Genomic DNA, 13110 nt, shown 5'->3' on the forward strand with positions numbered 1-13110 from the left:
GGAACATAAATCGCCCCTCCCCAGAGGTAGGTCTAAGAGGCAGTGTGTTTCAGAGACAATCATCCCTTGTTCTGGGATGGAGCGGAGTAAGAGCAATACATGGCAGCCCCTCCCCCTTTTGCCAGGTAAGACGTGCTGGTTGGTGCATTGGCGTCAAGGCTCCACCCATCCCTTTTGCCCACCCTCATTCTTCCCTCCTGCTCCAGAAAGGTACGGGAGAAAAAGTATCCACTAAGTACAATAAAAGTCTCCCCTTGACCTTATGGGAGTGGGATTAGAAGAGGGAGCCACATATTGAAAATCTGGTCTATGGGCTAGATAAGACGGAGGGTGGTTTGGTGAGTTCTGTTGGAACATGTACCTGTGTCAGCTCCATACTAGCTGGATCTCCCAAGATGGAGCCATCTGGCATTTGGTACCCAGCATATCGGATGAGCTGGCTGTTCCATACACGGAAATCATGTTTCCCATCAGTCCTCTGTGGAAAGACAGTGATGGCCGATCTGCCCAGAGAAATCAACTCCCATTAAAACACAGCAAATCACATGGTTCCTTGTACTAGCTATCTGACAGTTTGCAAACAATTTTTTAAAAAGCCCAACACCCACTCATTCTCCAGGGGCTGAGCAACTGACAGACCTTCAAGATATGATGAGATAGGATAAAGGAGGGAGTTAAATATGGAGACGGGGTCCAAAAGCTTCTAAACAGCCTAGCGCTTTTGCAGGGTGGGGGGTTCTGAATGTAACCCCGGGTCAAGAGCCCAAAACTAGAGTTTGAAATACCAATGCTGGGATATAAGAGCAAGTACCTGATGTTTCCATTGTTGGAGGAGTATTCAAGATGACGACAGATATGTTCAAACATTTCCTTGGCGGTCGTACAGTCCCGTGCATCAAACACCTACATATTCCCAGAAGCAATGTATGAAAAAGAATTGATTTAGGAATGAGGGTTTAGGATGATTTTTCTTATGCAGTTCACTGTCAGAATGTAAGGTTAAGGAGCAATAGCTTAGACTTATCTCTGGCGTGGCTTAGGGGATAAGGCAATAGTCACCAACCAGTGAATCTTGGAGCCTCTGATGGGTGATCCTGACTCGTCTGGCCAAGAGGCTATCAAGTACTGGCACTTCAGTTGCCCCTCCACCCACTGTCATACTGCTCCTACCCCCTACCTTGGAGCTGCCCCTTGGGAGCCTTCTGCTTGCTGTGCAGGGTGTGGGAGGGAGAAGAGGATGTTCCTCCTCCCCCCACTTCTGTGCCCTATCTCCACACAGAGAGAAGGGGATGGAGGGAGCTTGGCAGTGCAAATCTGTGTGTCACACTGTGTGTGCCTCTGTCATTCTCACACACACACACACTGTCCTTCCCTCTCATCTCCTGACCCAACATATACATAGGGGGATTTCACTTTTAGCTGGTCTAAGTAGGGACCCAATATATCTGTGTTTTGTGGTAAAGTACAGGAGATGCATCTCCTCTTGTTGCTTAGCAGATTTGTAATATGTTTTGAACCATATACAATTATTTGATTTGGCTCTGGATTGAGGAGACAGTTTGCGCTGTCTGAACTACAGGCTGCAGTCTTAGCTGGTATTACTTGACATAGGTCTGTTGAAATCAGTGTCTCTAGGCTGCTTTACAGAAGCCGATGACCTACCCCTCTGTTTCTATACCTGTAGGTTGGACCATTGTATTCTCCCGATGCATCTCGGAGCATTTCTCCAGGCCTGTTTGGTTGCAAAGATGAGTTCATCTTTCGTCAGCTGGTAGGTGCCGGTTGTTTCTATCTCTTCGGTTACCGACTGCATTCTCCCCTGGTGTTCTTCTGGCTGCGGCCTGTGGAATAGGAAACAATCCATGAAGCAAAATGAAGAGGCAGAACGAATGTCATTCACACAGGCGGTTGCAGAAATATTCCCTAGTGACTAAGTTCGGGATCAAGAGGGGGCACGGGTGTAACTGGGGGCAGAACGTAAGCTCTCTGATTATAAGGGAGGCTTTCATAAAGCAGAGCATTTGGATAGTGGGGGTTGGCTTTTGCCACAGTTCAGTGTCCTTGCCAGCTCTGATCCAGCACATAGGGATGTTGCAAGAGAAATGGGATGGCCTCATACTTCAGCATCTACTCATAATATGCCATCAATGGCGACAATGTTTGCCACATCTCCAAGTCCTCGGCAAGTCTGTGTCCTAGAGGAAACTGCTCCCCAGCATCCCCCTCCTTTCTGCTGCATCTCGCTCCTCCTTTCCCCAACGTGCCTTAGTTCTCTGTTGCCCCAATCCACCACTTAGTATTGTATGCAGTGGAAAGAAATGGATAATCTAAGCATGGGTGTGGGGAGACAGGGCCGCTTCTGGGAGAGATGAGGTCCACTCCTACTAATTCCTCCTGGCCTCCAAGTCTCTGAGCTGTCTTTGTTGAGGAGGAATGAAAGCTGAATTCACTTGTTCAGAAGCAAATCATACTGGGAATGCTATGCTGTAATGTTTTAAGCTGGGTGCTGCTTGATCTTCTGAGCACCCATCTCCGTGGTGTTTAATACATTAACATTCTTCGCATAAGCTGCCTTCTTCTGTCCCACGTTAACTTTTTTTTTTAAGGAAGGTATGGACTTTCCAGATTGGGTATGTTAAATCCCATGAAAACACGGGAAATCTGGAGGGAAGGGAAGAAGTCCTGCCTTGGCAGACAGATGGTGGAAGTGTCTTCCGTTCGAGTCTTTCAAGTCGAAGGATTTTCTTTGGAGCAAAGTGTGTCGACTACTCCCCACCAAAGAGAAGGCCCTCGCCTCTAAAATTCTTTGTGTTGATAACATAGAAAATGAAGACAAAATATGGGGGGAAATATTTATCGTAGCGGAGACACACTGGTTTGCTGGCTGATAAATAGGATGAAAACAGCCTGCAGTGTCTGAGAGCCCGTGTCACATTTCACCAGGCGGAAGACTCAAGGGCACAGCATGACAGTGTGAATCAGTGTAACCAAACTGCCAAGTAGCGAAATCAGCAACTATAGGGAGATTTTGCTAACTTCATGTTTCTGGCAGTGAAAGCTGGTTGCATCCCAGGCTGAGGTTTTCAGAAGGGGTCAGGTCTCAGGAATGAATCAGGATTTTACCAGAAGCGTTGACAATCTGGATGCTGAGCTGTTCTGAAAATCTGGCCTTAAAACTCACAGAGCTGAATCACTCTCTCAGGAGCCAACGGGTCTCCGCTGATTTCAGTGTCCTTATTTACACTGGTGTGATGAGAAAGGAATCAGGACCATAAGATGAAGTTCAGCACCTTGATGTAACTGTCCGCAGGGCTGAATTTGGCCTCTACTTACATGTGCTTGTGCTGCTGACGTGGGAATTTGTCGTCAGTAACAAATATACGTCTTACTGCATTATTAGTCCACAAAGATTATGAAAACATCATGTCTGTATTGAGTTTACTGCAAGGGACACATGTCCCTAAGGGCTTGTCTTCACTACATGGTACATTGCAGCAATCGATCCACTGGTGGTCAATTTATCATGTCTGCCTTGATGTGATAAATGGATCTCCGAGTGATCTCCTGTCGACTCCGGTACTGCATCAGGACAAGAAGAGTAGCCGGCGTCGACAGAAGAGCAGCCCCTGCCAACCCTACAGAGGACATCACGGTAAGTACATCAACTTCAGCTACACCATTTGTGTAGCTGAAGTTTTGTAGGTTAGATAGACGGGTGTGAGGGGAGGGAATGATTAGTGTAGACAAGGCCCCAGTGTTTGCTGCATCTGGCTCAAATACAAGACCAGAATCAAACTAAGAGTCAATGACCCAAGCAGAAGAAAGCGATTTACAAATTAACCAAGATGCAATGATGCAAGGAATTCCTGAAAGTGCTAACCAGAAGAGTAAGCAATTGTGAGTTGTTCAGTAATATGAGACTTCATAATCCCTTGATTACTACAAAGAGTAGTTTCTTTATTATAATAAAGTCACCGTAAAAGTAGAACTTATTAGACATCATAAAGTTCCCTTCTGGGCAGCATAAATAGAGGAAAGGATCTGCAAATCAGAAGCTTCTTTCATAAAAGCGAAAGTGGGACAAATTAAAATAAATAGTGTGTTAAATTCAGGAGCATCTGATTCGCCATAGTAACTAACCAGGGGGCCTAGTGCATAATCCTGTAAAGTGACGAGTAAGCCCTGGGGGTATGTCTACGCTACATGGCTCCGTCGATGGAGCCATGTAGATTTGATTATTGGGTAAAGTGAAATGAAGCGGCGCTTTAAATAATCGCCACTTCATTTACATTTAAATGGCTGCCGCGCTGAGCCGACAAATAGCTGATCAGCTGTTTGTCAGCTCAGTGCACTAGTATGAATGCTCTGCTGCCAACATCAAAGCCCTTTGTCGACTGCCCCGGTAAACCTCATCCCACGAGAAATAATTGGGTGGTCAACAAAGGGCTTTGATGTTGACAGCAGAGTGTCTAGACTAGTGCACTGAGCCGACAAACAGCTGATCAGCTATTTGTCTGCTCAGTGCGGCAGCCATTTAAATTTAAATGAAGCGGCGATTATTTAAATCGCCGCTTCATTTCCCTTTTCCTACAACCCTCATCTACATGGCTCCATTGATGGAGCCATGTAGTCTAGACACAGCCTGGATGTGCTAAGCAACTTTTAATTCCCACAGGTTTCAGAGTTTCTCAGTATTTTGTAGTCTTAAACTTTTATGTGTTAATCCCTAAGGCCTTAAAATGGTAGAATTTGACTCAAATGTTCCAGCATTTCCCACGTGTTCACTCAAAGCAGTAAAAACATCCGAATAACAAGAGATCCCTTTGTCAAGCTGAGTGGTAAAAATTTGCCTAAAAGGCCAGTAACTTTATGAAAAGTCATACACGACGGGAAATGCTGATGTAACAAAGGGTGCCAAAACACAGAGAGACAGAGCCTTTAGAACACACCAAACTAAATGCTGGATCTGTTCCCTGTAAGCTGTGAACTTGTGCAATCACTTCAGAAGAAATTCAAAGGCCACCTCTCTGATTAGCAGTGTGCCCACCGCTAGGCTTTGTGTTTCCACTGGTGGTGCATGTGCACATGCCTCGGTGCATGTAGAAAATTATTCCACACATGGATGGAAAACCACATATGGGATGGGAAAGATTAGATGGAACACTATTGATCTCTGGGTTTTACTCCACGCCAGCACTGTTTTAGCTTTCAGTGGTAAGACACCAGAGATGAGACATTTGTTTATATATAAATGTTTGTGGACGGATGGTAACATGATTTTTAAGAGAATATTGTCAAAGCTGACTATTGATACATCTCCCTGAGGAGGGTGGAGACAGTTAAATCAGATTGCACAAAGCACTCAAAGTCCACTCCTCTATTCATCAAGGAAGGTGGGGATCTTTCATATCACCAAATAACTCGTGGTTACAGCCAAGCACTTTCCCCTGCATCATTGCATCTTGGTTAATCTGTAAATCGTGGTCTTCACACTCATGAAATAGTTTTTTAAGCAAATTTTAAACTCAGGTCCCATAGACTAACGCAGTAAATTCAGAAACTGACAGTATGTACCTGGGGTTGGCAAATGTCTGTTAAATGACTTCATTACCGCTTAAATGGCTCTTTCATGGGTTTGATGTTCTGTTAATCTCTCTGGCAAGCTTTTTCACTTATAAATTAACTAGATCCTCTCCCAAGGAAGCAGAGCCACAGAACTACGATAGGAAGACCCAGCGGGTCTTAATGTCCAAGACCCAGTGGTGCCCAAAATTTTCGGGTGTCCCTCGCAACTGTGTATTCTGCATATGGGTAAGGATGGCTCTGCTCATGACGATTGAATACTCAGGTGCTCACATCCTATAGTTCAACTAATTCAAGAATGAAGTTAAAATAGCCTTACTCTTTCAGTGAATTGTAGTATTGGTTGATGAATTCAATTGCCTGAGGTAAAATCTCTTCCGGCGGGACTGGTGTGTCTCTGGGGCCTCTCACCAAGCCTTTGGGGTTCATGAGGGCGCTTTGGCAGGCCTTGGTCCTGCAGTTGAGAACCTGCAAAGAGAGAGAAATGTCAAAACAAGGAATGGCACCCCGCTGGGGAAAGTTGCCCGTTGATATTTCATGGTCTTACCTCCTTTGCCGACTGGTGCAATGTGTCATGGAAGCTGGTCCCATTTTCCCAGTTTTTGATTTTTAAATGCCTCGGGCATCCTGATATTTGGCTCATGGGTTGGACCTTGTTTTGCGGAGGTTTCTGAGCAAAGAGAAAATGGAAATACAAATCATCTTTGAATTCCTCATGGGATGTGAAATCACTGGACTACATTTATCCACGGTGTCTCTGGGAGTTTCATCCAGGAAGATTTGGACCCACTCCGATTGCTACATAGTTAACTGGAATTAAAGGGACAGATTGTGGAACCTTTAATCCCCTCAGTGAGCCTTTACTTGAGTGAGTATGCATTTATCCACCTATCTGGTGCTAAATGAACCAGGAGTCAGATTTTTCACCGTCTCCTTCTGTTGGACCAATGCCTTCCTCTGGAACTAACCACACTGATTTCTCTGGGTTTGCTCAATGTGAGTCAATTATGATGTTCCATGGGAAACAATTAATTGCATGGTCTTAGAAACAAAGGACATGTGTGTAAATAAAGGTTGGGATTTTTCAAGGGAGTCTAAGGGTGTGTCTAGACTACAGGGTTTTGTCGACAAAAGTGGACTTTTGTCGACAAAACTAAACCTGCGTCTACACTACCGCTGAGTTCTGTCGACACAATGTCGACAGAACTCAGCAGTTTTGTCGACGGTGGTTAACCTCATTTTACGAGGAATAACGCCTTTTGTCGACAGAGTTCTGTCGACAGAAGGCGTTATTGCATCTAAACTGTCCTTTGCGTCTACACTGCCATGTCGACAAAGCAGCTTGCTTGTCGACAGAACTAAATGTAGTCTAGACGCTCTTTGTCGACAGAAGCTTTGTCGACAGTATCTGTCGACAAAACTTCTGTCGACAAAAGCCTGTAGTCTAGATGTACCCTAAGGGAATTAGACACTCAAGTCCCTTTGGAATAGGTGTTGGGCACCTAACTCCCTTAGGCACACTACAAATTCCCAACACAAATTCCTTTCTACTTTTATGACATCTTTCTTCCAAGGATCTGAAAGCACTCATAGTGCCTTGCTCCAACCACTAAACTTGTTAGTACTTCTGTAAGCTTTGCACAGAAAGTACCTTCTGTCAAGTCAGCTGAGCAAATAACAAATGTGTTTGGTTCACTGGTGATATTAAAAAGACGGGCAAATTGTTTCAGGTTAGACTGAAAATGAAAACTTACAATGAATTGAAAAGTAGAAGCAAAAATATGGGTTGCACAAAATGTTTTGATTTTAGACCATTTTTACGTATTTTTTATCTTTTTTAAATGAAATGATAGAACATTTTGAAACAAGTCATTTCAAACGGAAAAACTGAAACATCTATTTTAAAAATGCCAAGGGAAATTTAAAAAAAAATTTGGTTTTGTAATCACAAAATAAACAATGTGGTGAAACGGACATGACGTTTTGGTGTCACTATAACTGGTTTTTGTTTTGTTTCTATGGGAATGTCTACACTGCTGTGTCTACATAAGCTACCCATTATTTTAAAATATTTTTTGAAATAACAGATGCGCTATTTCGGCATCCTGGTAACCCTTGTTCCACGAGGGCTAAGGGATATCTTGAAATAACATGTTATTTCAAAATTTGGCACTGTGTAGACACACCAAATTTCAAAATAAGCTATTTAGAGTTTAGGGTGCAGTGTAGACGCACCCTATTTGTGTAAGGGAGAGCGTGGTGGGGAGGGGGAGGAGTTTCAGCTAAAAAAATTCACCAAGCTTTAGCATCCAATACTGAGGCAAGAAATAGATAGTCTCTACTCACCTCTTCTGCAGTTATGGCATGCAGCATCTCATTCTGTATCTTGTTCAGATCATTTAGCATGGTGGCTTTGTTTTTCACGAAGCTTTGAAATGAATAAGCAGAATCTGATTTAGTTCAAGAGCCTTCATTTTTTAACTCATTGCCATTTACTTGTGGAATGAGTAGAGAGGCGCATAACAAGGTGTCTGAAAACAATACCAACTCAATAAGCGATGGGTTCCCAACTCAAAGAAATAAGAAATAGGTAGTGGGATTGCAGCTGCGAATTGATATTGCTATGTCCCAGAATGTAAAAGGTTGAGAACCGCTGCTATAAGCTAAACAAAGGAAATACATCAAAAAGCTACAACTGTGAACTAATCATGGGAAATGGACAAAGACAAGGAAAATGTTTAGAAGATCTGTTTTCCTTAGGGTATAGCCGTATGAAGGGCCAACGTCATGGTGCATTAAGCAAACTGCTTGCTTTCTTATGCAGGAAATGAAGGGCGTTAATGCAAAATGACTTTTGAACTCTTTTCTTCCTTTAAATTTGGATGCCAGGTTTGAGAAGACGAGAACGAGTCTGGAAAACCTGGAGCAACAGATTCAGCTTTTGGTGGGTGGGAATCTCCCTTAGACAATGTCTATCTGAGAACCAGATTGTGTGTCCTTCACTCTGACTGGTGAGCAACACTCTACCGGGTGTCAGATTCAGAATTCTGTATTTATGATGTAATTGACTTTCAACGACAATAATAGTGAAAAATGAGGAGGGAGGGCAAGGGGCCCTCCTGAATGTGTGTGCGGTATGTAGGCACCGAAATGAGTGAAATCCTTTGAAATGACGGTCATTTTGAGAAGCATGCAGACTTATTTTATATACTATCTTCCATGTAAACTGTCCAAAATACTTTACAGAGTTAATTAATACAATTACAGGGTTAATAAATGACTTTTCCAAAGTCCACAAAACATGTACACACACACACACACACACATATACATGGACCCCCACACACGGAGCTTGCCATCCATCGCATATACCACTATATACATTATAGAAAGCAGAAACAATTAAGAAGAGAAATTTGACATTTAAAGCAGGATGTTGTGTCACGTCGATGTGACTGTGTGTCACAAGGGAAAGGTAAAATTTACAGCATCTGAATCAACTGCAGAAGAAGAGCCTGTAGGAACAGTTAGTTACCCCCTTCAACTTTTTCCTTTAAAATGATTGCTCTGGCAAGTCTTTACTTGTACCTCTGAAAGCTGATGGTGCTTTCCTGTTATCTTTCTTTCTCCAAGGAGGGAAAGTGTATGAAAACAGGAAGAGTCAGATTGAGAGGGGAGAAATCTTACCTGTGAACTTCCATGGCTGCTTTTTCCACATTATTGTTTATATCCTTCTCTTTGTGGGACTCGTTCCTACCGGTTTGGGGCTTGAATAGGAACTGCCAAGGGCACATCATTTTCGGTCTCTTAATTAACCTGCTGCTTCCTAGCCCTGAAATATGGTTTATATGACGAGCGGATTCTTTGGAGAGAGAAAAGAAAAGGAGGTTACACACAGTGCTGAAGTTGTAACAAAAGAGATGCCAGGGTTCATGCGATTTTTTTACACTCCTAACTGATGTAACAAGCCCGGAGGTGCTGGACTCAGACGTGGCAAGGTGAGTGCAAATGAAGTAATGGTTATATAGTGACCAAAGACTAATCTCCCTCTTTGATAAGATGAGGGAACTCCACAGCTTTATGGACCTGCTGTAATTGATCCACTATATATTTGAAAGAGTTTGCCTGTTTGATCAAGAATTCCTCCTAAACAGTAAGAGCTCGGTCCACCAAATTCAGGATACAGCTTCCTCTTATCATAACTTAAAGCAAGGCTAGGGTTTGGTTGTGCCAGGAAAACAGGCTGTGCCTGGAAAGGGATGGTGTCTCAAAAAAACAAACTGAAAAGAGACAGAATCATCCAATCAAGTACAGTCCTCAAAATTGACAGAACTGAGCAAAAATGACTGAACCAAGATGAGCCAGAAAAATAGGATGACCCTGCACTAGGATTGATTCTCAATAAACCTTAGAGAAAAGGGATAAAACAGAGAAATTTGGAGTAGCTAAATTTGGCACAGCTAAATCAATGCTTAAGGTTTGAAAACTAGAAGACAATGTTACTGGAAACCAAATGGACTATAGCCTTTTTTTGTTAAAACATAGCAAATGATAAGAGTTAGATAAAGAAAAAAAATACACTTGATGGAATTCCCATTGTAAAATGCACTAAAAATATGAAACGTACAAATTTTGACAATCCCCTTTTAAGAAATCCAAAATAAAAAAATAACTTTGTAAAAATAACACTGTATTTTGGAAAAATACTATCATTTCAATAAAGAATGCTCATATTCCTTTTATTATCCAACCCCCCCGCTTTCATTGAATTAAGGACCCAAGCAATACTTGGAAAATGTGCTAGTACCCTATAATGGAAAGTTAAAAAGCCAGCTAAGGCTCTCTTTCAGCAAACACATCTCCCTCCCCCAACCACCATTTTAGTGCTAAATCAGTAAATCGGGCCCAAACCATGTAGCAAATATTTACCAAATACATTAGGGGCCCTCTATGCCAATTAGAAGCTGTAGTCCTGATTTATTCTACTTCTGCAGTCTATTCCTAGAATACCCCATATATAACAAATCTGTGCAATGAGATTCCAAATATACTCAGATTGAATGAAATTCAGAGCATAATTAGGTTCTAGAAAACACATTAGTGCTCTAAGTTGAGCAGAAACACACACTAGAGTTCTTTTTAGTTTTGTGTTTCTCAGAAATTTGTTGGATATCGCAAACATTTTTTCCCCTTTATTTGAACCGCTGTGTGCAGGAAAATAAGACTCAACACTGGGTCCGTGTCATTCACACAACAAAGATTCCCGTTCTTCTCCAGAGAATTAAAGGAAGAATAACTAGCACAGGCTGCCAGAGTCAAACGGAAGGTGAGGTGTATGGGTTCCAGGTTCTATACATGGGTTCTAGATTTTTATAAATATTATATCATCTCTATAACCCCTGGAGCCAATAAGTCAGATTAGGACAATGCTCTGTTAATTGCCAATGGTTGATCCCAATTGTGTCTTGCCATCCTTTTGGATGTGGGCTTTTCAGCTAATCTTTGATCCCAAAGCAAAGAAGGGGGAAAATAGACACTTGATGGGTAAAAGGAAGCTACTGCATTGTATAAGACCGTAGGCAAAAAGGTCAAAAGATGAGGAAAGAAAGAAAACTTTCTTTTTTCTGTTATGAAAGATTTATTCACTATTTTTTATTGCGGTGATACCTGCGAGCCCGCGTTATGGGTCAGGTTTCTGTTGTGTCAGGCACTGTACACATAAAAAACGGAGACCTCCAAAAGCTCACAATCAAAGCAGTTTAATGTAAGAGTTCAGAGCCTGATTTTGAAACCCCCATTCGTGATGAGTAGCCTCACTAAAAAGAATGCAGCTACCTGTGCTGTACGATACTAGTCAGTGTAGGAGTGTTGGATTCTGGCCCTTAATAAAAGTAAAACAGAAGGGGAAGATAAAGGTGTGTGACAAAAATATCTGCAGTTACCAAACTGGAAACAACTCAAACACAGTACAATACAAACCTAACTAAACACATGTTCATTTATTACAAACATCTGATCTGTTAGGGTAATCTGAATTTTTAAAACTAACGCTATAGTTGCTGTGGAGACGTCTTAGGTTGGGACGCTGTGCTGGGATTTTGAGCAGGAGAGCCAAAGAGCAGTAGCTTCCATGGAAAAGTTTTAGGAAGTTTTGTCCTAGCTATTCTAGCACAGCAGGTGATCAAAAATTAGTCCCTGGATTCCTTAGATCCTTTTCAAGAGGGTTAATTTAAAGAACCTTTGTAGCACTGCTCTGACTTGTAGGAATTCTTAAAGATAGCACAAGGAGGGTAAAGGTTCCCTGCCAGCTTTTTACAGGAAACTAATTAAGAAAAGAACAACTTATGATGTTAGTAAAGGGGAGGGGGGGAATCAAACATCAGTAAAACTATTCCAGCTGCAAGCAGCTATAACTGGCTGGCAGGCTGCTCAGTCACACAGACATGTACCTTACCTTGCTTTCGAGAGAAGTTTTTCCAAGTGTGCTGGGAGATCGTCTCCTCTGCCAATGTTTCTTTCCCTTAACCTCAGCAGTACTGTGCCCTTGTTGCAAGGCAAACACTTTTATACTCTGCTGGGATTCTGTATGCAAAGCAGACGGCTGATAACATACATGGATACTGCTGTAAAGGGAAATTCCCTGAATTTGGAATAAATTTTGTGTCAGATCGAAAGGGAGTGGCTGATGTTAGCTAATACTCTGTTACAGTATGCAACGCATCCCAGTTCCTGATTTTTCAGTCAGTCATCGGAGCATACCCTGACCAGCTGTGTCTTTGGTAATCAGGAAATTATCACATTAAAATGTGTCTGTGACGTTTTTTTTGGAGCTGATTTATTAAACCAACCCTTTTACAGGAAAGCCCTCTAGACTGAAATAGGGATAGATCACCCATCTATTGAATATTTCATCTAGAGACACCGAATTCTCTATGAAATGCTCTAGGAAAATTAAAAAATTCAGTAGGAAGGAAATCCTTCTCTACAGCTTTTAGGAGTGATTTCTGTGACTTTTAAATTTGTATAGATCCCTGCTGGTGTAAGCCCTGATGTAGCAAAGCACTGAAGCATTCTGGACTCTGCTTAAGATGAAACATGGTCATTCAGTTTAAGGTCCCGTGTGCTTAAGTGTCCTATTGAATTAGGGTCTGAGTTCCGAATGAATTCATAGCATTTTAACTCCCTTCCCAGACATTTTAATTCCTGCTGCCCGCCTTGTTCTCTGAGGGTTACCCCCATGTTCATGACCAAGGGGTATCTCCCCAAAGTCCCATTACTGTCTCACTGCAATGTTTGTGCAAGGCAGAGGGGGCAGTTCCCAGACCGTCTGGGGTTTTATTGTACAACTGCTGAATTTCAGACATGTCATCGCCACAAGTCCCTGCACACAAAAGCTCCTACCTGTAATGTAAAGCCAATAGGCATAACAGAGCAAACCCAGTGGCATGCAGTACAAAGGTCTCACAGGCTCCGGCAGCCAGAATCAGGAAAACTCCTGTGCCAGTAAAGCCTCAGGGCTTTTGACTG

The 13110-nt window shown here is 42.5% G+C and overlaps 1 protein-coding gene across 1 annotated transcript in view; it reads right to left on the reverse strand.

Moving 5' to 3' along the window:
* The window catches only part of NOS2 (nitric oxide synthase 2), a 30789-nt gene extending 18594 nt beyond the window's left edge, over window positions 1-12195 (reverse strand). The window contains exons 1-8 of the mRNA XM_075904848.1: window positions 12038-12195; window positions 9271-9445; window positions 7930-8011; window positions 6131-6253; window positions 5903-6051; window positions 1679-1841; window positions 812-903; window positions 362-503 (exon numbers count right to left, since the gene is read on the reverse strand). Of these exons, the coding sequence (XP_075760963.1) occupies window positions 362-503; window positions 812-903; window positions 1679-1841; window positions 5903-6051; window positions 6131-6253; window positions 7930-8011; window positions 9271-9380 (861 nt within the window). The 5' untranslated portion in view covers window positions 9381-9445; window positions 12038-12195. The remainder of the gene's footprint in view (window positions 1-361; window positions 504-811; window positions 904-1678; window positions 1842-5902; window positions 6052-6130; window positions 6254-7929; window positions 8012-9270; window positions 9446-12037) is intronic.
* Between the last annotated feature and the right edge of the window lie 915 nt (window positions 12196-13110).

This window comes from Pelodiscus sinensis, chromosome 21 (genome assembly GCF_049634645.1).
Source record: "Pelodiscus sinensis isolate JC-2024 chromosome 21, ASM4963464v1, whole genome shotgun sequence".
Lineage (NCBI taxonomy): Eukaryota > Metazoa > Chordata > Testudines > Trionychidae > Pelodiscus > Pelodiscus sinensis.